Source organism: Chiroxiphia lanceolata, chromosome 23 (assembly GCF_009829145.1).
Source record: "Chiroxiphia lanceolata isolate bChiLan1 chromosome 23, bChiLan1.pri, whole genome shotgun sequence".
NCBI classification, from domain to species: domain Eukaryota; kingdom Metazoa; phylum Chordata; class Aves; order Passeriformes; family Pipridae; genus Chiroxiphia; species Chiroxiphia lanceolata.
The window spans coordinates 1,439,043-1,465,776 of NC_045659.1; the positions used below are offsets into that span (position 1 = coordinate 1,439,043).

The 26,734-nt window shown below is 49.6% G+C and overlaps 1 protein-coding gene across 12 annotated transcripts in view; it reads right to left on the minus strand.

The window, feature by feature from the left end:
* Window positions 1-26,734, minus strand: part of NCAM1 (neural cell adhesion molecule 1) — a 92,071-nt gene that overhangs the window by 32,023 nt on the left and 33,314 nt on the right. For 6 of the 12 annotated variants that reach the window (XM_032709736.1, XM_032709735.1, XM_032709734.1 and 3 more), the window contains exons 2-12: window positions 14,391-14,465; window positions 13,993-14,211; window positions 13,133-13,276; window positions 12,236-12,373; window positions 11,733-11,850; window positions 11,060-11,229; window positions 10,087-10,229; window positions 5,452-5,481; window positions 1,608-1,758; window positions 523-707; window positions 87-183 (exon numbers count right to left, since the gene is read on the minus strand). In XM_032709736.1, coding sequence (XP_032565627.1) covers window positions 87-183; window positions 523-707; window positions 1,608-1,758; window positions 5,452-5,481; window positions 10,087-10,229; window positions 11,060-11,229; window positions 11,733-11,850; window positions 12,236-12,373; window positions 13,133-13,276; window positions 13,993-14,211; window positions 14,391-14,465 — 1,470 coding nt within the window. The remainder of the gene's footprint in view (window positions 1-86; window positions 184-522; window positions 708-1,607; window positions 1,759-5,451; window positions 5,482-10,086; window positions 10,230-11,059; window positions 11,230-11,732; window positions 11,851-12,235; window positions 12,374-13,132; window positions 13,277-13,992; window positions 14,212-14,390; window positions 14,466-26,734) is intronic. The other 6 variants (XM_032709739.1, XM_032709738.1, XM_032709737.1 and 3 more) reach the window with 1 other exon arrangement.

The window sequence follows — 26,734 nt, forward strand, 5'->3', positions numbered from 1 at the left end:
ACAAACTGCAAGAGAAGGGCCACTCTGTCACCTCAGTTCAACGCCCCCCACACTCCATTCCCTGCTCTCCTGCCTGGGCTGCTCACCTGCCTGCACCAGGATGAACTCGGAGGACTCCTGGCCGATGCGGTTCACGGCAGTGCAGTTGTAGTTCCCAAAGTCGTTCTCCGAGTCCGGGGTCACCTGTGGGAGGAATGAAGGCTCATGCTCGGATCAGAACCCCCTTCTCACTCTGCCAAAGCACTCCTTTAACTGGAGGGACCCTACAGCAGAATCCAGGTGTTGGCACTCCCAGGGCTGTCCACGGGGGAGAACTGCAGTGGGCAAAAACCAAAGGCAGGGAGGGGGTTGTGTCCTGTATTACCTGATTTTCTCAGCATGGATGTGCCACAAACATCACACAACTCCATTGCTACCAACAGGGTGCCCTTGCAAAAGACTTAACCCCTTCAACATCAGGGACATCAATTATTTGAGCCTCCCTGGCTGCACATGCCTCCTTGCCCCCTGGCTTTTCCTCACCTCCAGGTAACTTGCTGAGGGAGTGTTGTAGATCTTGATGTTGCTGTAGTTGGAGCTGGGGAGCAGCTGCCCGTCCCGGAACCAGGAGATGACAGCACTGGGGTAGGCAAACACCTCACAGGTGATGTTCACTTGGTTTCCCTCCCAGGTGTACACAGCCACGGGGCCCTGGAGCTTGGGGGCATCTGCAAGACAGATGTTTGTGAAGGCAACTGGAGCCAATCTCCTAAAGCAGCCCAGGCAGCCTCACTCTAAGGATCCCTTGGCTGGGGTCCACTTCAGGGTGGGAAAGGGAATCTAACATAGGAAATGGGAACTGTCCTCTCCGAGTGTCTTTTGCTGTAGGACATAAGGAGGAGACCTGCTCCATCCCAAAGCTGCTCCCGTGCAGTGTGGGAGGAGCAGACAGCACGATGCAACTAGGAAATGGTAATGGAGACAGATTAGATCCAGCTACAACTCCAACCACGACTGCTGCATTGAAGAGGAGAGACACTGCTGCCCTGAATGTGGAAAGGATCTTTCCTTCTTCCCTTCTGGACTTCTATTGGAGGGAAAAGAGATTTGATCCAATGTAAATACTGCTTTATCATAGGAGAAATAATTAGGATTGTGTATATAATGTATTATAATATTTATTTGTGTAATTATTGTAATATAATTCCCTTCCCCCCATATTAAATCTTGTGTTGTGCCTGGAAAACCCCTCTCACACTGAAGTGAGTTGTGGGAGGGGGGCTTGGAGTCGGAAACTGGATTTTTAGGAGTCTCAAACCACGACAGAAATTACGCCAGGAAGTTTTTCTAGGGAAGAACTCTGCTGCACCCAACAAATGGGACTGCAGCAGATCCATGGCCCATACCCTTCCCAAGGTGCACAGAGCAGCCCAACTGCAGACAGGTACAGCAAACCCCCTCAGGCAGGCACCCAGCAACGTCTCCAGCTAAATGTGTTCAGGCTGAGCTGCCTCCCACACCCTCATCCCCAACACCCCGCACGTCCCGAGCCGGTGTCACCACAGGGAAAGGGAACCCAAACACTGCCCCCTGCCAACCCCCTCCCCAGCCCACGCTCTGCTCCTTACACTGCACTTCCAGGTACATGGCCTGGGAGTCCTGGCCGATGGTGTTGCTGGCAGTGCACACGTACTCCCCCGCGTCCGTGTACTGGATCTCCTTCAGCGTCAGCGACGACACCCGCGCGTGGCTGCGCACGATGATCCGCCCGTCCAGGGTCTGCCAGGGAGGGAAAAACCCGTCAGAGGCTGAGCCCCGACCCGGGGCTGCACACTACAGGGCTGGCAACAAGGGCAGCTCTACCTCATGCCAACCCTGAGGGGCTCAGGGATTGGGAAGGGGGCACCCGAGGCCGGAGGGCGCAGGGAGGCACTTCCAAAACAACGGGAAGGTTCCCGGTCACACGGGGCCGACTGCAGTGACTCAGAGCACTCAGGAGAAGGGGGAAAAATGAGATGAAGGACCAGAGTATCAGATGCTACTACAAAGATCTGAGGGCGACCAAAGTCAGGCTTCTCCCCAGAATGAGAACTGCAGAGATCCGGCTCTGGTTGGAAGGTTTTGTCAGCATGGAAGGAAATAAAGGAAACCTCCCCAATGGCTACTGTGCTTCCCCTCAGAGAATTCAGCCCTTCCTGCTCTCTCACCAACACTGGATTTATTTCAGTGTCCTTGCAATGGCATTAACAAGAACAGACCCAGAATTCAGAGTAGAGTCATGCAAAAAGAAAGCTCAGAACTTCCACCTGAACATGGCACAAGAACAGAGAAAAGCGCAGAGAGGCACAGGAAGAGAGATGAGGGCAAGAAAACTACAAGACCCTTGTAGAGACAGCCCTGCTTCAAGGCCTTGTGGTGCTTCAAGACAATTCTAGAACAACCTCCCACATGCAAGAAAGTGTGGGGATGTCACTGATGGAGAGACCAGGAATGTAAAATCCAGGCCACCATCTGCTCCAAGGGACTGTGCCCACCCAGCCATCCCATCCCATCCCACACCAGGCTGGGCTTGCTTCCTCTCCAGTTTGGGACCAAAGCCCAAGTGCTCTGTTAATACACTCAAGGCCACTCAAACCCTCTCTCCACCCTCGTGCTCCAGTTTGGAAGCTTTAAAGCACCAACTGTCTCATCCGACCTCCAAAGTGGCACAAGGGAATAAATCTGGTCCTGTCCTGGCTGTGCCTGCTGCTGCAGCCTCCACTCCTCCTGCAAGTCATGCTCCAAGAGCATCTGCTTTCTTGGAAGGTACAGGACAAGCACTGAGATTATGGTTTAAAAAGCCCTGAGGATTTTAAACAGCCAAGTGCCCTGAGCTGGAGCACAAAGCACAGCTCTGGTGTCTCAGGTGTTCACAGTCCCTGGGCCTGAAGCCTCTTTATGTGCTGAGTTTGTGGTCTCTGACAAGCAAATGTGATTTGTTCCCTCTGTTATTCTAACATCAGCCCATTTGAGCCAGTCCAATCTCACGTGCACAAAACCAGGATCCCTCGATGACACAAACCCAATTATATGTGGGGTTTTTTCCTTTCTTCCACCCTGCACACAGGTCTCCTGCAATCCCTGACCAGTGCCACAAACTCCATCCTTCTGACTTGTGATTTGACTCCCAAACCCACTTCTGAAACCAAAATACCACAAAAGGTAATTTTACATCCAAGTGTCACCTGCCTTTTCCCCACTTCCTCAAGGTCTAACACAGAGAGAGTGCCAGGGACAACTTCACAAGGAATGCAACTGGTTCTGAAGATGAAGCTCTGTCTCTTAATGCAAAAGGCACAGGAAAAGAAAAAGAAAGATGGAGAAAAATACCCTAAAGAAGAGAAAAACATCTACCCAAGAAAGCACACGACTAGTTCTCTTTATTCCTGTTTCAGCCCATCAGATGCCAACAACTCCTGGCTGCTGGAGACAAGACAGGTAGAAACCTGTGAGCCAGATACAGACACTTGTAATCCTTTACCTTGTCTCCCTGATTTCAAGGCTTTTGGATTACAAAGTGCTTCCTAGTAATGGGGAGACCCCCTCAGGGACACAGGCAGGGTGTGAGGGGTCTCTGCAGTGCCAACCACTGCAGTTCCTCCTGAGATACACGAGGTGTTCCTCCCCAGATTGTGCCCACCCCTGGGGCACACAGTCACTGTGGGCACAGCCTGCCCAGAGCTCAATGCCCCAGAGCCAAAGGGTAAGAGGAGAGGCAAATAAAATGCTTTTATCCCCCTGCCCTCCACCTTCTGGAGTTTTCAGTCCTTCCACAAACAAGTATCCCTGACTTAATTCCACAGTCCTACCTCCTCCTCCCCCTCTTCCCACCACCACCGAACACCTGGAAATCCTGCCCACAGGTACAAACTGCAGTGAAGGAAGATGAGGGGTCTCTCCTGGCTCTGTGCTTGCCCTGCCCTAACCCAACCCTTCAGTATTTGCAGGGCTGCCCTGACTCCCAGTGCAGCACCAGCTGTGGTGGAACTGGGGCTGTGCTGCTGTGACTCCCTCACCTCACCTTCCTCACCCTCAGGAAGACTGAAACATCCATGCCAAGTGTTCCCTGCACTTCTCCAGCCCAGAATTCCTGCTGCTGGAACCCCTGCCAAAAGCCCCCAGGCAATTTAAAAGCGATTTTAAGGATATATCCTGCCCAAGCTGCAGTGATAAACCTTCACCAACATTCTCACCAAACCCCACCTGGAGATTTTCAGACACAGAGGCAGCAAGGAATGTAGAGGCAGCAAAGCTTAATAGTGTTAGTGCTCTTATTAATCAAAAGCTGGAAAGAGAGAGTGCCCAGAGCAAACACTGGGGGCAGGGGGGGACAGAGACAACTGTCACAGGAATTCACAGGAGTCCTGAAGAGATGCAACTACTCAGATTCCAAATTCTTCAATGCAAACTGCTCTGAATATCTGATGCCTTCACTTGCCACGATACATCTATTCCAACAGATTATTCTGGAGGAAGAGGGGGCAGGATCTTCTCAGCCCCACATGAAACACAGGGGGATGGTGTTCAAATTACAGCTTTACTTTGTTTAGGCCACACCAGTCTCTGTGGTTTAGGATGGCTTAAAAATAGCTAAAGAAAAAATCAGGGTACTCAGAGCTTCCACAAAGTTGATCCTAAAAATACAAATATGAGCCCCCCCCAGTTCTGATGGTTAATTTTGTTCTCTACCTGACCCCTGTTATTTGCTTGGAAACAAACTTTCTGGTCCATTTTGAAGCAAGTGTTACAAATCAGGTGCACATAAAGGTTATTCTCATTATAATTATTATTATTACTATTTTTCCAGTACAGCACTGAATGTGAAATTAAAAGCAACAAACCCCACTTGCATTATCCCACCCCCTCACTGACCCTTGCAAATCAAAGACAGAGAGTAATTGAGCAATTTGGAGCATTTTCAGGAGAAATACGCCTCCTGAAAGGTTTATCTGCATTGATTTGGAAATGGAACATGATGCAGTTGTCCTTTAAGAGAAGGTCAAGCTTCAGGAGCACCATGAGCAAATAGGTGAGTTGGCTGGAGCAGAGGAGAATTATCTCAGGGGGGAAAAACCCTTCCCCAGAACACGTTGGTGCTAATCTTCAATCTCCAAGAGAGGCAGCATGGGGAAAGCAGGATCTGTCAGATTTTACAGCTGCTTTTACTTTTAATTGTCTTTTTTTCCTTTCAAGTGGCAGGGTTACTCACTCCCAACACAGCTAGTTTGCTCATCCAAAAATGCAGCACTACAGGCCAAGTAATTTCTAATTCTAGAAGCTGTTTCTCTCATGAGCTGGTATTTAACTTGTTCATATTAATGCTCGTTTAGTTGGCTTGGTTACTGGACTAGAGGTTTGTTAATCTTGTAATGCTTAAAGAGAAACCAAAACCAAAAACCTAAGGAGTTTGCTAAAGGTCTGGTAATCTGATACCTCTTGTTTCTCGGGCCGGGTCCACGAAGCCTGGAGAGAACAGATATAGAACACAACAACAACAACAGAAAAAAAGCAATAAAAGTTTATCAAAGGTTGCTTTCAGGTTATCAGTGTTTGCAGCACATTGTGTCCTGTGCACATGCAGGCTCCAGGGTGTACATCTCCTGTGAGGGGGGGGCCATCACACTTCCCACTGCCCACAGAACCTCAGTTTAGGTTGGTGTTCAGAATTCCAGCTCCTAGAAACTGGTTGTAAGGTTACCAACCAGAGGGGACTGGCACCTGAAACTGCTCCTGTGTTCACACAGCCCGTGACTGTGTCCCCTGGCACCTCTCACCTTCTCCAGACCCCCGTGCCCAGGTCCTGGGGAGGTGCCTCTGCTCACCTGGGGCACTGAGTTGCACAGACAAGTCCCAGAACTGGTTTTCTCCCCCTGGTTTGTTTGCCACCCACACACACTGATTCCCACTGCCCCCCATTAACGTGGCCATGCATCTGGAGCTGGATTTCCATGCATTCTGTGCCAGGAGGAGGAGACCTCGAGCTGCAGTGGGACACCCTGCACGGGGCACGGCAGGACCTGGTGCCTCCAGCTGATCATACCCAGCCCTTCCTGGGCCTGGCACAACCCAACAGCAGTGAAACATGCACGAACCTTACATTAAAGCAGATATTTCAGGCAGATATTTCCCGTTCAGAGAAAGCCACCAACAGTGTGGACCATAATCACTGCGGTTCGGAAAGACCAAAGCTGCTGGGTTCCATTTTCCCCCCTATAATTTATATTTCAAATATCTTCTGGACTCTGCATCAATTGTAACTCGATCCACTTCAGTTCAGGAGCCCAAAATCAGCTGCTAATGTCCCAGCCAGGATGGCACCACTGGGTGTGAGGCACGAGTGTGGATATCACAGCGCACACACGAGTGACAGGGATGGAGATGGAGACTCAGGAAATGAGAATAAAAAACACAGCACTGTCTCCACAGGGCTTCTAGTGAACATTGTGAGACTCAAATATTAACAGATGGGACAGACAGCCTCATCCTACAATGTCTTGGATGAAAGCAAAGCATTTGCTTGTAACTAGAAGCCTGAGATGAAGCTCCCCAACACCTGCACAGGGTAGGGCACTCCCAAAACCTGGTCATTTCTATGCATATATATCCTGTTGTGCACAAGGTCCTTGAAAGCTGAACAGGCAGCCTAATAACCCCAAATAATCCCTTCTTGCTGTCCCAGTCACTCTGCCAGGGACCTGCCTTGCCTGTACCCATGTGAGTCCCCTTCCAGTCCTGGTCACTGGGTCCCCACAGTGTCAGCACAGGGGGATTCTTTTGATCCTCTGGTGTTCAGTACCTGCCAACCTAAAGGAACATGAAGAAGGAAAAAAGCCTGTTCCCATACCCCCAGAGTTGGCTGTTCCTTTCTCACTCAGGGATGTGGGGAAAGAGGCAGAAGCACATTCTCCATCCTGGACCGTTCCAGACTAACTGTCCCTCACCAAGACAGAGAGAGAGACACAAGCTCTACTCAGCACCATGCAGGGAGGGAATCAAGAGCCTCCTGCATCTCCCCTTCCCTTTGGAAGCAAGTTGTTAAATGAGAATCCTCATCACAAAGGAGTTCCTGGGAACTGCCAATGTAATTCTCTCCCCGGATCATTAAACCCAAAGATAGTCCCATGTACATCTCCTAAGATGCAAAACACAACACAAATTTAAGACAGGGAGTTGTATTCAAGGTATATTGCCCACTTAGGAGAAAGAAAAAAAACAAAATACAATCAGGAAATTAGGCTTCCATTAAGTTAAATTTGGAATGTTAAGTGTGCTGCATCCCTTTGCTGAGGGTGTTGCAGCAACACTCACCTGCATCATCAGAGTACCTGACTCTCCTCCAGGTCACTCAGTTTGCCTTTTAGTTTTTATTTATTTTAATTACTGCACTGGTCATTTGACCTGGTGTGAGCTGTGCAAGGGAATGAGACCCTGAACTGCAGATACCCCTCCTGTCAGCCCTGGCCACAGGATAACAGCCTGTATGAACCCTCACCTGCTCCCCTCCCCTGCCCACCCACTGAGCTGCACTGCTGGGTAAGAAACCCAGGACTGGCTCCACAACTGCTCCATGAAGTGTGTGCACAGCCAGAGACTGTGTCAGCCAAAAATCTGACAGTTTGCACTGAAACTGTAAAACTTGTTGCACCACTTACAGCACATCAAGACTCGTTTCCTGAGGCACAGTTAAGTTTTGTGCCAGAGCAGTGAGAGAAACGTGGCTCTTCAAGGGGCTGAGAAGCACTGGAGGTGAGGAGGGAGCTGAGCAGCTCTCACCTGGGATCCCTCCCAATTCCTGCTGCCTGCACTGGCACAGGAGAAGGAGGGCAAACCCCTCCAAACCATCCCACTGCTGCCTCCCCAGGCCTCTGCTCTGCAGCAGGGACAGACAGCAATCCCAATCCCACACTGACAAGGCAAACACTCCTCCTAAGCAGCATGTTCCTACCTTCACAACCAAAGGAAACCCCAGGTAAGCAAATTTTTAATGAATTTCATCATTGTTGTCATTATTTGCTCTGCGCTCTCTGCAGAGCAGGAGCCAGAAAGGGTGGGTTTCTTGCTTATTTTGGGGTTTGGGAAGGTTTTTTCTGAAGTACAGAACGTTAATGGGAATAAAGGCACCTCTAAAACTCTAGACTGAAGTATGATTACAAGAGTAAACAACATGAAGCAAGACAGAAGCATCCAAGTACCTGAAGAATATTCAAAAGTAGAGCTTCATAATCCTAAAAATAGTATTGTTTGTGCTGCATCACAGACCATCCATTTCCCTGTGCTGTCCCAGAGACAGCAAGGGCAGAGTAACCTGAATGTATGAATTTGGTTGTACATTGAGTAGAATGGTAATCAGAGCTGTTCTGACCTGAGGATTTTCTGGATATTTGTACCATCCACCTAAACCTCCAGCACAAGAGGGAGAATGGGAAAAGTGTAAGACAAACCAAACCAAAACACACACACACACACACAATAAAATAACCCAGCCTAGAAAGTGTATGGCATGTGATCAAAATGTGTTTGCCCTGAAGGTTTGAAAGTGAGACACATGGCTGGACCTCAAACCTTGGATTTTCCCCCTGTCTGTATAAGAAAGTATCAGAGAATCACCATTTTCTGTACTATTGCTCAGCCACAGCATCAAGCAGGATATATGAGTCTCAAAAATCAGCAAAAATGAGTTAGCAGTTTTGCCACTGAGATCTGGAGGGTTGGACAGAGGGGGCTCTGCAAACAGGCTCTTCCACCCCTTTAGACTTGCTTTAGTTTTTACATTCTCCTCCCTGACAAAGCTCTTCCCGTGGCTGTGACCCAAACTGCAGAGCCAGCAGCTCCTCCCAGGACCCTCCTGGACAGAGACAAGACCACGAATAAATAACCTCCTCCTGTCCAAACAGGTGCCCCAGTCACACTGCAGGGACAAGCCAACAGCTTCTGAGGGCACTGGAACCCTCTGTGAACATTGCAGGGATTCACAGCAGCCCTCCCACCCCAAAGATGCTGAGAAAGAACTGAAGCTGGAGAACTTTGGCACTCTGATTAATAAAGTTACACATGAACAGCGTGGGGGAGAGCTGACATCATGGGGGCAATTAAAAAAAAGCTCATTTAGGAGCTCCAGTGCAGGATGGCAGCTGTGGGGACAACTGACAGTGGACACCTCTGTTGCTCCCAGACTTTCACAGTCTGTCCCCTGCTGCCTTCACACTGAGCCAGAACCCCTGGCATGGCCAAGGCAGCTGAGCCCTGAAGCATCCTGTTATTAGAAGATTATTAATAAGCAACAACTCCTCACTCCAGCTTTTATCTAGGCTTTCTTTAGCTCCAAATTATGCCTGCTGATCACTTATGCAACTATTATGAAACATCTACAGTAAAGCAGCACATCCTCATCTTGTCTAATTGAAGGAATTGTAGCCAGTAACAACACCAGCACTCTCCTCTAAAAGAAAAACTGCTAATTATTTTTGCCTTTAAAGAACAAAATGGCATTGATGTGATCAACAAAACAGGTGAGCACAAAGGCAGCCAGGCTTTTGTGCTTCAGGAATGTGCAGTACCAGAGTACAACACGGAAGGGAGAGAAGGAATTAACAGGCTCATTTTGGTCCACTGCACCTCTGAGAGGGGACACCCCACAGCTCAGCCCTGCCACCCTCCCAGTCACTGACAACGCTGCCATCAGGGTGCTCATTCCCTGCTGGGATACAGGAGGGAAAAACCCTTTCACAACCTTCCTGAGACTGTAGGTCCCTTTGGAAACTCCTCTGAAGAGGGTTTAGACTCCACTGCTCTTCAGGTTAATCCAACCCCGAGTGATCCAGCAGGAATTACAAAGCATATCCTCAGTTCCTACAGAAAGAGGTGGCTCTTTCCAAAAGGACCCCTGTGGCACTGCTGCAGGGGTGGAGCTGAGCCCTGGGCAGACAGGGTGTGCTCCCCAGAGAGGGAACCCCCGGGACTTCCACGTGCATCCCCGTGCAGCTCATGCAGCCCAGGGGAGCAGGGCAGGCAGGCAGGGGCTGTGCTCATCCCCCCAGGCAGATCCCAAGGCTCTGGGAAGGGCTGTACCTTCTCCTCGTTGCTGATGTTCCTGGTGGAGGTTCTCCAGGTGATGGAAGGGATGGGGTCCCCGGAGGCCTCGCAGGTCAGGGTGATCTGATCCTCCAGCTCCATGGCTGTTTTGTTCTCCACATAGGTGATTTTGGGTTTTGCTGGGAAGAAAAAGCAACCCTGATTCAGGTTGGGGCTCAGGATGAAGCTTGTCTGCCTACAGCAACGTTTGGGACAGGCAGCACTGGGGGAGAAGGCTTTGGAATGGTGACAAGCTCACTGCCATGCAGGGAAGGAGCAGAGTGGTGCTGGAGAAGAGGCACCTCTTGGCAGAACTAGAACCTCTTCTATTCATGCTTCCAGCTGAGGCTTGTAAGAGAGGGCTAGGAGAGGGTGCATGTGAAGTAGAAGCCATTTAACAGTGTACAAGTGATCAGCCCCTGGGATTACCAGCTGAATCTTCCACCTCCCTGTCTACTTTCTCTGCCCCAAATCAGCCTTTTGATAAGCAGCTTTGTCAAGTGGCTGTATATGGGACAGGGAGAATTATATTTCTTAACACTCCCAGTTTCATAGAAGGCAGGAAAGCTGCTGATTCATCCCTCCAAGCCTGAGGTCATTCACACAGTGGTGGGGTGGAGTTCACCTCCCTGTCCAAGTTAGAGCAATTCCCACTGAAGTGCTAAAGCAGCTTTGGGTGGATCAGGATTCAGCCCTTTGGGCCTGGAAGATATTTCAGGTAGCATGTGAGCCTCATCACAGCACCCCTGCCCAGGGCTGGATTTCTCTCCTCAGAGGGGAAGCAGGATGGAGCTGGGCTGTGTTTCAGACACACACACGATGGCAGAGGAGCACAGCATTCCTTGGGGAAGCAGCAGCTCTGGATAAGCCCCGTCAGGCATTAACTGGGATAAGTAGGTTACTTCCAGCTTGCACTGGTGAGCTGCCAACACAGCCTGGAGTGGGAGGGGGATGGGAAGAGCATTCCTACCGAAGACTTTGAGGTGGATGGTGGCATCTGCCTCCCCTGCCTTGTTCTCAGCGATGCAGATGTACTCGGCCTCGTCGCTCTTGTCCACCTGCCTGATGACCAGCTCCGAGCCGTCGTAGTTGAAGCTGTATTTCTCCTCATCATCAGCCTCCTCCACGGGCTCTCCATCCCTGGGGGCACAAAGCACGTGGGTGTGGTGGGGAGCAGCACTCAAAGGCTCCACAATCCCAAGGACAGTGTTCCTCAGGTGTGCAGCACTGCCTGGCACTGCCATGCAAGGCTGGGAGGGGGCACGGCCAAACCAGCTGACCTGGCTGAGCACCTGGGGCAAGCACTGCATGAATTCCTTGGTTTGCTTTGCTGGCATGCACAGCTTTTGCTTTATCTGCTAGACTGCCTTTATCTCAACCAACAAGCTTTTTTACCCTTCTGATTCTCTTCCCCATCCCACTCCCCCCCGAGTGGGCTGTGTGGGACTCAGCTGCCCACCAGGGTTTAACCCACAGCAGAATCCAACTTCAGTTCCATCATGAGTCCACCCTTTCTTTTGTGAATCAAATCCATTCACTTCATTCCAGTTAAGGTGGTTTTTCCCCTCCAGCCCAGTTTTCCAGGTCTTGGGGAATCACCCCTGCTCACACCCCCCCCCAGGACACTGCACACAGCATCTTACTTTGTCCACGTCACGGTTGGCTCAGGAAAACCATCAGCATCACATGCCAAGGTGACAGACTGGCTGAGGTTGGCAGTGGCATTCATAGTGCTCTGCCTGGCACGCACAGAAGGAGGTACTGGAAGAGAAGAAATGCACATCTGAGTTAGAAAGGACAGAAGGTTGAGCCAGAGGGAGCCCCGGGAGGCTCCTTGTGCATCTCTGCAATAACCACAGATGTCACCAGTCACTCAAACCCTTCCACCATCCCCTGCAGGTTTCAATCAACAGGTTTGATGCACGAGCTCTCCAAAGCCACCAGCACAGGGAACAAAGGGCAGGGGGTGGGGAGAGGCACAAAAAAAAAAAAATCACTGTGGTGGACAAAAGCACTTGTGAGTCCCACCAAGCTCAATTCCTCACTCTCAGTCATGGGACATTTCAGTTAGGATTCCATCAGATGAGAACTCCCACAGTGAGGTTCTCGCCCCCTGCTCTGCACCAGCCTTACTCTGAGCTCTCACCATTCACAATGACCTGGATGTCCTTGAAGTTGATCTCCCCCCGAGCCAAGATCCTCCCCTCACACCTGTACGTCCCCTCGTCCGTCTTCTTGATGCCCCGGATCTGCAGGTAGTTGTTGGACAGGACTATGAACCGCACTGCAAAGACAGAAGGGAGGCTCACCCAGGGGGCCTCAGGGCAGCTCTCTGCAGCTTCTGCTCCTCTCTGGGCCCCTTCTGGGTTGAGACAAGGATTGGTGGAGTGGAACTGCCCTTCCCACCACCAAAGGGAGATGCTGCTGCAGCTGGGTCTGAGGTGGCCAAGGAAGGAACCCGGCTGTGGAGAGCAGCCAAGGGCTGGGGCTGGGCAGTGTAAGCACTCAGGGATAATCCACAGGAACACATCTACATTTCATCAGAGCAGGCAATATGCTGAAGGCTTTACTGCCCTCCTACCTGTGTGCCTGCAGCAGGTAGGCATGACAAACCCAGCTGAGGCACAGCTGGAATCAGGGCTTTGGAGGCCCCTCTGGGCATGGCTGGCTGCAGCTTTGTGGAAGAAAGGAAAGGTTCCTGCAAAGAGCTTTTAGCCCCTTTTCCTCAGGAAGGCTGGAGAGTGTCACAACATCCAGCTTTTCTGTCTGATGGCACTTCTTTTACCTAATTGTTTTCTCTTTAGCATTCTTTGCTTATTCCAGTGTCAAAGCCTGATGGTCATTTCTGTGGGAACATTGCTGCCCTGCCACTGCCAAAACACAGCACCCTGACCAACTGAACTCACACCCTGTGACCCAGTGCCAGGCACAAACTGCTCCCCCTTTCCCTGGTGCCCACCACCCATTCTGTGTGTGAGCCTGATCTGAGCCCTGATGGGAGATGGACACTGGAGCCCTGAATGGACAAGCACCAAGACCTTACCATCTTTTTTTAGGATGACATCCCTGCCTTTGTGCTTCCAGATGATGGTGGGAGGCAGCGAGCTGACCACGTCACACACGATCACAGCATCGTCCCCTTCCTTGAATTCCTGGGGGGTGGGAGCGTTCTTGAACATCAGCTTTTCTGAAAGCAAGGGAAGGAGAGAGTCACTGCAGCTTTCCCAGCACACTTCGAGCTGTGCTCCTGACTCAAGCCTGAGGGAAGCAAAGAAATCCCAGAGGGCCCCAAACGCCCTGGAAATCATCTTGTTGCCAAGGGGAGGATAAAGGTGTGTCTGACTGAACGCACTGCCCCATTCTCCAGCCCTGTCCCCCAGGAATATCAGTGGGCCAAATCCATTCCCTAAAAAACCTACACTGCAAACTGTGACCTTGGAACTGCTCAGCTTCCCAGCAGGAAGGGGAGAAGCTGCTCCCGTGGCTCTGCTGGCCAACGTGCTGATGGTTTATTATAAACCTGCTGAGCATGTGGGCCCCTTCACTCAACACCAGAGCAGCCCCACAGCATGTCTGTCACCCACAACAGCTGCTCCCTCTGGGTACTCCTCCTGGACACTCAGGAAGCGCCAGAACCTTCTCCTTCCTCCCCTTGCTCTCTGAAGAATTCCCAGCCCTGCCTTTCTGAAGGATTTCAGCACAGACGTGCTGGCGGGCGGACCACGGGGCTGCTTCTCCCTTAACCCCCAAACCCAGGGAGGAGGAGGAGGCTGCACCTTCTCCACAGCCCCTTTCTTTTCACCCTCCTCCCCCCTCCCTTTAAGCCCAGCCTTCTCCAGGGAGGCACAAGCCTTGCCTCCCTGCTGTTGCCCCAAGAACGGGGCCCCGGGGCCGCGGCCTTACGGAAGATCTTGACGTTGACGGTGGCCTCGGAGTCGCCCTCGTCGGCGCTGCTGACCACGCACTTGTAGATGCCGGCGTCGTCGATGTTGGCGTTGTAGATGGTGAGGGTGGAGGAGAAGTCATCGTTCCTCACCACCGAGATGCGCTGCTGGTTCGGCGTCAGCCTCTCCCCGTTCGGGGAGAACCACGAGATGTCCTTGTGCTTGGCCTCCCCTGCCACTGCGGGGGAGAGGGGAGAGCACAACGTCACACTGAGCCCAACCCTGCGCTCCTCGGCCGTGCAAGTCCTGCCACAGCAAATATCACCCCTCAGAGCACACACACTCCTGCTTCCAAAGCACTGCCACCACCAAATTAAACCCACCCGGACACGGGCGATGCCTTAGGCCAGCACTCACCCTGACATAAGAAGAACTTGGATTCTCCAACGCTGATCTCCCCCTGACTCGGAACGATGTCCACTTGTAGAGAGGCTGGGAAAGAGAAGAGCACACAGGGGGTGGTTAAACAACAGGAGTGGTCTTCAGCAAAAAAGCTTTGCTGGCCTTCCAACCCCCACAGCTGCTTTATTCAGCAGAGTCCAGTGTAACACTCATTTTCTGTTCTGAATTACACTGGTACTGAACAAGTGAGAAAGGACAGCATAGGTCCCCATTTCCACGTCCAGCACAGGTTCCCCCTTTCCACGTCCAGCACAGGTTCCCCCTTTCCACATCCAGCACAGGTCCCCATTTCCACGTCCAGCACAGGTCCCCATTTCCACGTCCAGCACAGGTCCCCATTTCCACGTCCAGCACAGGGTACCCCTTTCCACATCCATTCACACCCAGCCCTGCCCAGTGCACATCCACACACGTCCAGTGCCCTTTTCCCCCAGCAACATCCCTGCCTTCTTCATTGCATAAATTATGACCCATTAGGCAGAAAATGTAATTGGATTCTGGCTTTCCTCCAGCTACAGCTTAATTCCACAGCAGATCTGTGGCCTAACAAGCCCAGGTCAAGTTGAATTTGAGGACGCCAAAATGAATAGGTTTTCTTTCAAAAACCCCCTGCCAGTGTTTTCACGCTGTAGTGCATGAAAATCCCTCTCCCAGAGCAGCTCGTTTTACCTCCAGACCACAGAGGTGTTATTTTAGCTGCCAAACACACCTGGGTTTTCAAGGAACACGCACTGCTTGAGAAATTAAAACCTGACTGTGTGTGCCAATGGCAACATTCCTTAAAGTACTCGGGAAACATATGGACGGGGGGTTAGGCATGAAGGCTGCAGCCACACACAGCTGAAGGAGCACTGCCTGCCCTCAGTAAAGAAGGACAGAAGCATTAGGATGGTCTGAGCACATTCCTGCAGCCAGCAGCCGTTGTGACACAGCACTTCTGCTCCCAGGGAAACGGGAAGCAATTCATGGGAGCCAGTGGAGCCCTGCAAAGGATGGTCCCGGGGCAAGGTCCAGGCCACATCTCTGGCTTTGCTCTCCCTGGATTTCAGCAGGCTGTGCTGATAAGTGCTGGTGTTCCAGCCCAAGAGGTTGGGGTACAGCAGTGAACAGAAACAACCAGCCCAGACTGAACTGAGAGCAGAGTTGGGAGCACTGTGTGCTCCAGGGCTGTCACACGTGAGGCTGCATGTCCTGCCCAGCCCAGAGCCTGCCAGAGAGGGACATTCAAGTACCCCTAGATGCCCTGAAGAACAGCAAGAGGCTCATTCCAGCCCCTCCTGGCCCATCCAAGACACCCTTCTGAGCCCTGCAGCTGGAACACAATGATTTTGGGATTGAATTCCCCACAGAGCTGCCATCTCAGCCCAAGGAAGGGCTCTCAGCCCAGCCAGCAGCTTGCTTTCTCCTCAGGCAAGCACTGCTATCAGACCACGGGGTGCTGGTAAAATGGCTTTGAGCTAATCTGATATCAATTCATCCCCCCCTTCTTTTTTTTTGCCACCCTACACTGTATAAACACACCACTGGCCCTCTTCTGCACTTGTCAGAGTCGCTGCCTGCTGGGAAGGCAGTGGCACAGGCTGGGGTTATTAATGCCTTTCATTCCATTCTCAGGTGCTTTCTGTTACAGCTAGAAAGGAGAAAAAAGGCTCTGTGTAAAGCACTGAACTTTTCATCACCCCCAAATTTGGCATCTGGGCTCTACCTCACATCTTTTTTTATGCATGTCTGTGCCACAGCAGATGCAAAGAATGGGAGGAAACCACACAACCTGGGAATATCTCACTGTAATGACAGCCAAAAGGGCCAGGCAAGAGATCTGAGCCCAGGCAACACTCAGCTCTCAACACTTTCACTTATTTTTTTCCAAGGGCTCAGCTCCTTCTGTGCATTTAAGATTTTCAAGAGAATGAAACCTAGAAACCACCCTTGGGACACAGGAAGGTAAAACTCTTTGGAGCCTTAGAAAGGAGCAAAGGAAGGACATCCCTGGTTATGCCTCGCTCAGCCAGTGCTCCCTCTGCTCCACCAGCAGCAAAGTTATCATTAAATCTCATCATTACTGGCCTAAGAAGCAGCATTTCTGCAAAGGTTGTGCAGAGGGGCAGCAATTCCTTCACCACCAATCCCCCTGCACGTCAGCACAGCCCCTTCAACTGTGATGGGAGGGAGGCACAGGGGAAACCTCCTGATGTTATTACTGACTCCAGGAAGGTACTTTTCAAACCCAGAAACTGCCAAGGGACAGAAACAGTGACCTGGTGAGCAGCAGGAACCAGAGAGCCAGTATTAACAAACCTGCTTCACACCACACTTCAGCTTCTTTAATTTAATCCAGGAACAAGATGCTCAAGTACCCCAAGGTAGATCAAAACCCAACTGCTGTTTCAAGTGCTATTTTACTCCAGTTTCCACTGGGAGAGGAAATTCCCAGGGCTCATCTATGCAGAAACACACCAAGGGTACTTATTAAAGGCACAAAACACACTCCAGAAACCCTCAACATTTCCACTCTGCCAGAGACGTCGAGGAACAAAATTCTACCTGGCTTTTTTTAGCCTTTTGTGTCTTCTGACGGGAGGTCTGTGTAGGAGACTGGACAGGCTGTGGGGCTGCTCCAGCCCTGGGTTTTGTCCTCACGGTGTTTGCCAACAGTGTTCAGGCTTTGTCCTACAAATGGCCAGATCCCTGGAGATGAAACTGGGCACGAAAGAGCCCAGGGGACACTGAAGGTAACCTGTGGGAACCAGCTACAATCTGAGCAGAAATGTTCCTCTGAGTGACTCCCACCAAACTCATCTGACACCAGGGAGAGTCCAGCCCTGCCTGCCTCAGCCAGCCCTTGCTTTGCTGACACCATAACCTGGATAAACAGGCCCATCAGAACCACAAACTGTGCCTGCAATTACACCACCAATTGCTCCCTGCTCGCTAAACCTTCCTGCTCAGTGTGTGAGCAAACCAACAGACCCAGCCCTGCCCCGGGTTTTAATCACTATTTAATCGGTATTTTTGCTTTGCAGTTCAGGCAAACGGAGACTATTTTTTCCACTCTTCATTTAATAGACACTGGGAGCCCATTTGTATTCCACTTCCAACTTCAAGCAATAAAGGCCTTTTTAGCATCACATAATAACTGCACTAAAAGGCCTCTTCATAATCACACAATAACACTTTTTATAGCTCTGCCCTCCCCCATATCTTTTATCTGGTTACAAAGTTCCCCAGCCCCCAAATAATGCTGAATAATTCCCCATTGATTTGAAAAAAAAAAAAAAATTGCTAATGCAACTTCCTGTTCATCTGTAGTTAAATATAATTAGTTTTGCATTTCAACAAAAGAAACGAGCTCAAATTAAGCCCTGATTTGGGTAACAGGCAGGGAGGCTGTACCCTGCTGGGCTAAGGCTGAGCCTAACACAGCAGGGTTTACCTGGGGGGGAAATAAGGTGCCACTTGCAGCAGGGGGAAGGGGGTTCAGTGCTGGGTATTGGCTCCGTGTCTGCCCAAACTCACAGGGACTCCAGGGAAGCAGAGTGTGAGTGACTTGAAGCCACACTCCCAGTCTGGAACATCTGCCTGTATCCATGCAAAGGGAATGTCTTGGAACACTAAATACACTCAGGACAAATCTGCAGTAGTGCAAATCTACTGTGGGGTTGTGTCCACAGATAAATGACAGTTCATCCCCCCCATCCTTCCCATAAAACCATCCCTGCTTTCCAGCCTGCCATCACTCACCACTGACCCTCACAAGGTCCTGATCTGAGCCTTGGAACTCAACAAGGATCTAAATCCTTGGCTGCCCAGCAGGAATGGTCCCATCTCACCCCAGCACTGGGGCTCACATCAGACCCTTCCCAGCCAGTTCTCTCTGCCAAGAGCACCTCAGCTCTCTGCTCACCTTTGGAGCCCCGTTAATACCCAACTCCCCTGGTTCTCAGGGCTCTCTCTGACAGGCACCACTCCTGGCTTGGAACACAGGGAACTGGGATATATTTGCCTGGGAGGCAGCAGAGCCCCTGCCATGGCAGCAATCCCTGTCCTCGTGTCACTCCTGTCATAGCAACCCTGCAATGGTGCATCACCACAACGTGCAGGTGAGGCTCAGGGAAAATGCAGCATAAAACAAAGCACAACAGGGATGAAATCAGCTGTAAATATTCCCTGTATTCCCTTGTTAAAGACTGTACCTTTACTTTCATTCATTTCTAGCAACAGCTCTCCGATTGAACTAAATTGCAGAAATAAAAATCACCGGGAAAAAAAATCTCTGCCGGGTCTAATGCCCCCAGCTCTCCGAGTAAGGGCAGGATTTGTAAAGCTTGTGAGCCCAGCAGATTATGGTGAAAGCCCTCAGGATTTAATACACAACAAAGGCTTAACAAGACAAAGACATGCCTCCTGTACACGGTCACTTTATTAAAAATACGCTGACTGCTCAGGAGGAGGAGGAGGAGGCAGCTGGGATTGATCCCAGCTGGGCTGCAGATCCAATTCCTCCCCCGTCGCCATGGGAACCACTCCCTAAATCTGCCAGGAATTGGAGGAGGGGACTGCTGGTACCTTTGGGGAATATCAGATCAGGAGGATTCGGGGAGGCAGCAAACAGCAGCTCAGCACAGCACAACACAAAGAGAGAGATGTGAGCAGAGCTCCGTTTGCAGGGGAAGCAGCTGCAAACAAACCCCCCCAGCACAGCCCGGGGTGACCTGGACGGGGGAGGATGCTCCTCACTCACCCCGCTCCCAAACGCTCCCTCCTGCCCCAAAAGCCACGTCCAGCAGTCCCTCTGCCATCCTGGGAGTGCCTGCAGTTATTGAAATGCTGCTAACACCTTCTCCTACAGAGACTCGGGAACCAAAGCAGAACTCCTCAGACGTATCAGTGGCTCTACACGGAACACGGTTTTTATGCCTCTTCTGACGACATTCCTGATAAAAGCTTTTTATTGCTACGGATCATAAAACTAATAGTCCTATTTGCCACAGCAAATATTTTCATTTACCTGAGGCAGAGTAAGCCAAGATGCTTTATGGAGCCATTAAATCAGGGTATGGACAATTTTAATTAAAAACTATGGAAGCCGCGACGTTCTGCCAAAAAAGAAATTTGGGTGAGTGACACTGCATTAAGGACCCAGAGAAGATGAGAAAAACAGGATTTGCTAAAGCTCCTGATTCAAGACTAATCTTGCTGCAGCCAGTTTCTCTTGGCAGCCCGTGAGCAGCACACACACTCTGCATTTGGGGGGGACAGAACTATTGCTCCACTTGCCAGGCAGGAGCAGCTCCACCCCCGTGAGAGCCGAGGCCCCTGGAAGGTCCCTGTCATTCCCCAAAGGAAGCAATCCCTACCCCCTGCAAGCTCCATTCCCCCCACAGTCCATCATTTAACCTTAGCATCTCATCCTTAGCATGAGCTTTGATCTAAAGTATTGAAAGTAACTCTTTCCCAACCTCGGTGATGTAGTTTTGGGGACGTATTTTTAGCAATGGTTAAAAAGCTGAACTGGCTGAAAAGCTCGAAATTCAGTATTTACTTCATAGAAATCATTAACTCCAGTGTAACATCCACAAAACTGCAGTCACCTGATTCACTCCAGGAAGGCACATTCCAGGTCTGGCTCATTCATTCTGTATTTTAGAATAGTTTCTCCCTTTGCTAATTCACACAGGAACGTCTCAGGAGGAAAATAAAACTTTCTCTTGTACTTCAGTTAAAAGGAAGAAGAAAACATGGAATGTAGGGGTTTTTTCTCTTCTCTCTGTTTCCAAAGAGGTCAAATCAGGCAGAAGCAAAGTTCTCAAATTCCTAATTGCTTGTTTGTGAAGCATCATCAGATGTAAATGCATAAAAGTTACAGACTGTACTGAGAACAGGGCTTGGTTTCTCCTGCTCTCAGGTTTGGCAACTTCTGCTCAAGGTCATTCCTCTTCCCAAAGCACTCGGATGAAGGTGACAGGGACAACACAGCCCTCATCAATAATCCTGCTGTGGCAGAGCAGCCAGCCAGGCTCCCAGCTCCAAAGGTTCACCCAGGTGACCTCTCCAGGTCCCTCCACCCTGCCCTGCTCTGCTTCTGTGACATCTTTGCCACCAGGGACTATACATTTTTTTTTCCTTACATCTCACTGTTTCTGCTCAAAATTAACGAGAGAAGTGGCTGCCCCAGCATGCCAAGGGTCATGTCCTGATCACTGCTCTGCCCTGGGCAGCACAGGGACACTGGCAGGGATCAGGAATCCTGGGACACAGCAGCCCTGCTTTGCTGGCAGTGGCCTGGAAGGGCTCACACAGGTCACACCCTGCTCATCCATCATCTGCCCCTGGCAGCTCAGGGGAAGGCAGAAGCAACCCAAGTGTTGAGGAGACAGAGAATCACGATTGTTCAAAGGCAAGAAAACGTCCAAAGGCCCTTCACTTTTGGATGCTGCTTCTAAGTGTGCCTTCAAGGCCCCCCAGCCGAGGTTGGAGGCAGGAGCTCTGCACTCAAAACACCAGGATCTGGAGGTTTTTTGATGTCTTACAAACATCCAAATCCAGGCACCTTGAAGAATTCCAACATGAGTTTACACCAGTTTTGTCCAGGAAAGGATTTCACACTTGGAAATCCAAGTCCTTAAATATTCCTCCTGCATTCAGAGCCTTTCTGCCTCTCCTGAGCTGTGGCTCACAAACACTTCAGAGAGAGCACTACATATTTTAATAGTTTAAATTCATATCTGGAGCCTTCATCTGCCAAGTGCAAAGTGCCAGGAATCAATAGTTCATTTAATGTGTCTATTAATCTTTCATACCTAGTGAGACCTGGGAATCCTGTGATAGCTGAATATCACTATATAGTTTGGAAAGAGCTAAAAATCATAGACTTAGACTGATAATAAACAGGGTTGATCAACGCTGCCTTACAGCTTAATATTCCAAGATTAAACAGTCCCGTTTTTCCTTGCTCTATTAGGTGAAAAAGAAATTTAATTAAAAAATTAAATGACATTAAAAACATGGGAAGGTTCTTTCACTGTATAAAATCACATGGGAACAGCAGAAGGCATAAGGAAGCAAAAGAACAAGAAAACATGCCAGTATTTATAATTCTTATAATTTTTTGTACAAGCCTTCGATGATGGTGAACAAAACCACCTCAGCCACTCATCCCCCATGGACAAAGCACTGTCACAGGGCAGACTGTTGGACGTTTCTGGGAATTTGGTGAACTTCCTGAACACATCAGTGCCTCTGGAAATACCACTGTAATTTGTGGGTAGGCTGTGATAACATTTAAAGCAGGATATTAACTGGAAGACCTTTTGCAACCACCACGCTGCTGGAACCTCCAGAATTCCAGCAGGTCATTAGGACTGTCAGCATCATTAATGCAGCTTTCCATTGAATAAAAACCAAAGCATTAATAGAATGCAAACAGAAGCCCAAGGACTGGGAAGAATAACATGCTAATGCAGTGCCTTATTTGCTCAACAAGCACAGGAACAAAAAATCCCTTCAGGCAAGAGGGAAATGAGCTTGTTTGCTGCCTCCTCTGCTGCTGCACCACTGCTTTAACTATTGGGTGTCAGACTCATGTCAAGTCCAGGCAGTAAATCAGTGCCCTCCTCATTCAGGCACTGCTGTGGAGAGCAGAGGAACAGTTTACACAACCTCAAATTCAGACATCACTGACAGCCAAGGAGCCCAGAAAGGGGCGATCCCAGGGCAGAAACAAAAGGAATCTGAACCTGCCCAAAGGCAGCGAATCCTCCCAGCATCAGCTGGGACTGGCAGGAGAAACAGGTACCAAATTGCCACAGGGCAGGAAAATGCTTCATCTGCTGCCCTTTGGGAAGTCTCCTGGAAACCCAGGAAACTCAATCTGTGCAGCTCAGAAGTCGTGCAAGTCAGACAAAGGACCTTTTAGCTGAACATTTGTGCTTCAAAAATCAAGAGAACTGTCAGAGTTCAGGACCAAACCCCTCCTGGTCACTCCTTGCAATAACTTGCTCCAAGACTTGCAGGAATTTCCTCCATGTAAGCACCAAGAGAAAACCTCCAGGGCACTCTAAGCACAACTGGATTTTCACACCTCTCCCTGTGCAGTAAAACACAGGATATAGGGAAAAACTAGAATAACAGGGAACTGGAGCCCTGCTGCTGCTGCTGGGTGCTTCATGTCACACTGCTCTTGTGACAGGTCTCTAAAAAACCCAAATAAAAAAACAAAATAAAGAAGTCACACACACAGATTCACCTTCTGACCCCGCTGTGCAGCTGCTCTGCACAGATCTGAGCACGCCAGGCACAAATACAGGAGCTGCTCACCTTTGTTCCTGCTCTGATTCACACCCCCTCAGTGCACTGGGCTCTCGGGGTGTTCCAGGGACTGAACTCGGGGCACTGGCAGGTTCAGCATCTCTAACTCCCCCTGCACACATCAAATCACCCCCAAAACAGGGACTCTCCACTGCAGCAGTTTGGAAGGGAAGGGAAGCAGCAGGTGAAGGCTGTAAATGGTGAGAGCACAGCCCAAGGCACAGCTGATGTCCAACATGACCAAGAGCAGCCCTGCCTTAAACCCATCCAGGCTTCCTGATCTGTGCTAAACCCACTGCAACCCCACCAAACTTCATGAGCAAAGTGTAAGCAACAAATCCATAATCCCAGGGAAGCAAAGTCAGCCTGGTCAAGCCACACACACGGATCCATCCCTTCTCTCCTCCAGCCTTGCTCTCAGCTCACTCCCATGCTCTGCTCTGTCTCCTCCAGGACTTCTCCTCTCAGAAGGGAAACACCAGAACACTTTGGCCTGGGAAGTTCAGTGCCTGTCTCAAGTTCTGCTCACTCTGCTATTCCCTGCACACTTCAAGTCTTTCCTAGGATGCTGCATTGTTTCCATAGTAATGTCACTTGTTTACCCTCCTCCTTCATTTCTTTTGACCAAAGAATGGCTGTGTCTCTCTAAACTTGATCTGAGTGTAATAAAACCAGCAGAACCCAGTCTGACTTGATTACTGCAGTGAAGTCAGAGATCCATGGGGTTCTGAATGACACCAGCTTATATTTTTATTTACTGGCTGATGAATCCACCTGAACAAAGACAATGAGAAGTCCCTCTCGAGCTGTTATGAGATACAACATTTGCTTTCAAAACAAGCTGTGTCCCACATGCAGAGTTAACTTTGGGTAACTGGTGAAAATCCAGTTGTGCTCTAATTGCTGCCCAGTCTGATGACAAGAGCTTAACATTAGTGGTACTATAATTAAATGTAATTAGCTAATACACTCGAGTGGTGACCACGATTTTCAGAATATTTGGGCCCAAATTAAGAGTCAAAGGCAGGGTTATTCTAAAGCAGCTTTTCTCCTTCAGGTTCCATGAAAAATCTCAACTCCCAGCTCCTTATTTAGATGTCCAGTGTGGCCCAGGACTGAGCACTGAATACCCCCTGCCCAGAGATGCTTCATTCCTGCTCTGCACTCTCAAATATCAGACCTTTTTATTGAGATGTGTTCCCTAAATAGGAACTGTCAGGAGGGATTACCCAGCCTGGAACTGGAGTTAAGCTCTTTAGGGGAGGAGCTGTTTTGTTTACAATTTAAAGAGCATTTCCCACACAGGACCCTGCTCTGGGACTGTGGCCCCTGTGCTCTGCCAGTGTGGATGAGCCAGGTCCAATACCTGCTTTCCAGCAACAGCCAGGAGCAGCTTTGGAAGCAGAAGCAGGCAGGGTTAATCCCCAGGATAATGTATATCCAGGGACAGACTCCACCTGACCCCTCTTTACTAATGGCTGGGAACATTCTGTGAAGCCTGAGGATTTAGCTGTCTTCTAAAGCTCCCCTGTAGATATGAATTCCTTCATTCTGTCCTGAACAACGCCCTCAGGCCCAGGGTGGGATTGCTGGGCTGTCCTGTGCAGGGCCAGCAGTTGGACTTGGAGGGTCCTGGTGGGTCCCTTCCAACTCAGGAGATTCTCTGATAACTTTTGCTCAGAGATCTACAAGTTCACAAATACACAGATGATTATTGAACACAGATGTATCTCCTTTCCTTGATCAGAAAGAAAGATGTTCATTTTATCCCCCATTTGACCAGTGTTAACAACTCCAGGCAATGCAAGAACACTCCAATTCTCCTGTGACACCTGAGGATCTATTTAAGCCTTAAAAGCCACAACAGTCAATGAAAACGTTTCTCTTAACACAATTATTTTCTCCTTCACCCCCCCCTTGCACACAGCAGTTGTCAGGGCTCATGGAATCAGGTTTACCACATTTTGCTGCTCTTTACAATGTTTGCATTGCAACTGTAGTGCAGGAACTACACCCTGGAAAGGAGCAGGAGGGGAAGGAGAGAGCTCAGTGAGCTGAGAGGGCAAAGACCTTTGGGCCACCCGAGGATTCATCTCAATTCCTTTCCTTCCACACTCCCTCCTGCTCTCCAGGGCGTGAAATAACAGCAGAGGGACCCCAGCACTGTCACAGAACACATAACAGCAGAACAGAAAATGCAGGAGGAGTAAGACAAATGTCCTCTGAGAGCACAAGAGGAATGAAAATGTCCTCAAACTGGAACAAAAGCAGACACACACCAAGTGATCAATGTGGAGGCTCTGCTGGAAGAATAAACCCAAGTGTCACTGTATTGCCATGATTAAAAATAGCAAAAGCTCCTGTACCACTAAACCCCCTTGTGGAATCGTTACTATGATTAATTGCTCTTTACTTTGAGAAGTCCCCAGGGACCAGTGAGATGTGCAAGTGTCTGAATCTCCCAGATACAATATCCTGCCTTTCATCTCCACCACAGAGAGCCAGGATTTGTTGTTCCAGCCCCACATTTCCCAACCTCACCCAGCTCCACAGCTCTGCAAATAATCACCAGCAACAGGAGAAAACATCCACACAGGGCAGAGTCCAGCCAGCTGATCCTTGCACTCACTTCAGGCTCAAAAAGGGAACTTGGAGAGCACAAAACTTATGTTGGGACAACATAACATTGCAGAATGCAGCCAGGCTCCCCACAACACATGTGGACAGGCAGCCTTGGTAGAAGGTTCTGGATGTGATTAAGAGCATCTATAAAACTGGAGAGCCTCGTTTCCAACAATTTCCATTAAACAGTAAATTTCCAATAAATTAAATAAGGTGTGTTCCTCAATATTTGCAGTCCCTCAGTTATTTGCAAGGTCCTTTTCTCATCCACCCCCCCCCAAAAAAAACCCCCCACAGTTCATCACCTTTTCCCTGAGCAAACTTGGCTACAAAAGCCCTGCCCTATCAAGGCAGAGCAATGATTCATCCAGCAAAGCAAGTCATGGGAGAGGAGAGGAATAAATAACTGCACCACAGGAAGGTCCAAAATCTCAACTCACACGTTTTGGGGCTTCTCAGTTTACTAACCAAGCAAATAAATGCTGGAGGAATATCTGGGAACAGTTGGGTTGTAAATTCAGGTTAACCACAGCTTGCACCCTCACCCCTCAGCAGAGCAGCACAGTTCATCCTGGGCACTGGGAATTATTTCAGCAGCAACCAGAGAAATTATTTTAGCAGGGACCAAAGAAATTCCTTTAGCAGAAACTAAGGGAATTATTTGAACATTTTCTTTCGAAGGAGAAACGAAGGGGGAAAAAAAACCCCTTACTTAGTTTATTTGATGGAATGGACAGTAAAAGGTAAATGCAATTGCTTATTTGTTTTAAAATAAACAACATACTGGAGAAAACTGGGGCGAGGGAACCCAGAAAGGACAAAGAGCAGATCTGGGGTCTAGAAAAAAAAAGTCTTGACAGGATGAGCAATGTCCTTGACATTCTTCAGTGGCCATAAAAATGGAAAAATTATATTCCTTATGATAAAAAAAAAGGAAAACATATTCAGACATCCTCCCCTCCTCCCTTGCCCACCAAGTACATGAAATAGTCCTTTGCAAGTGGCCATGAAAACTAGGACCAATTTCCTGAATTACACATGAAAGGATTACATGTGGATGGGGTTTTTCCTCCTAAACTCATCTATTTCAAGGTCAGAAAACTCTGCTTGTCTTCTCCTTTAAGGGATCTGAGGAGGGAAGGCAGGATCTGTCAGGAATGGCTCCGTTCCAGCCACAACATCATTACTTGTGGCTAATCTGGATTTCACGTGCAGAGGGAATTGGGTTCCAAGGCTGCAACCAGCAATCAATGACCTGGGCACTCCTGAGCCTCAGCAAACCCAAAGCTGCACATCCTGGTCACCAGAAGGAGCAAACCCTTCACTGGGAGGGGAACACTCCAGATCAGCTTCCCAAGGGCTGCTCCTGC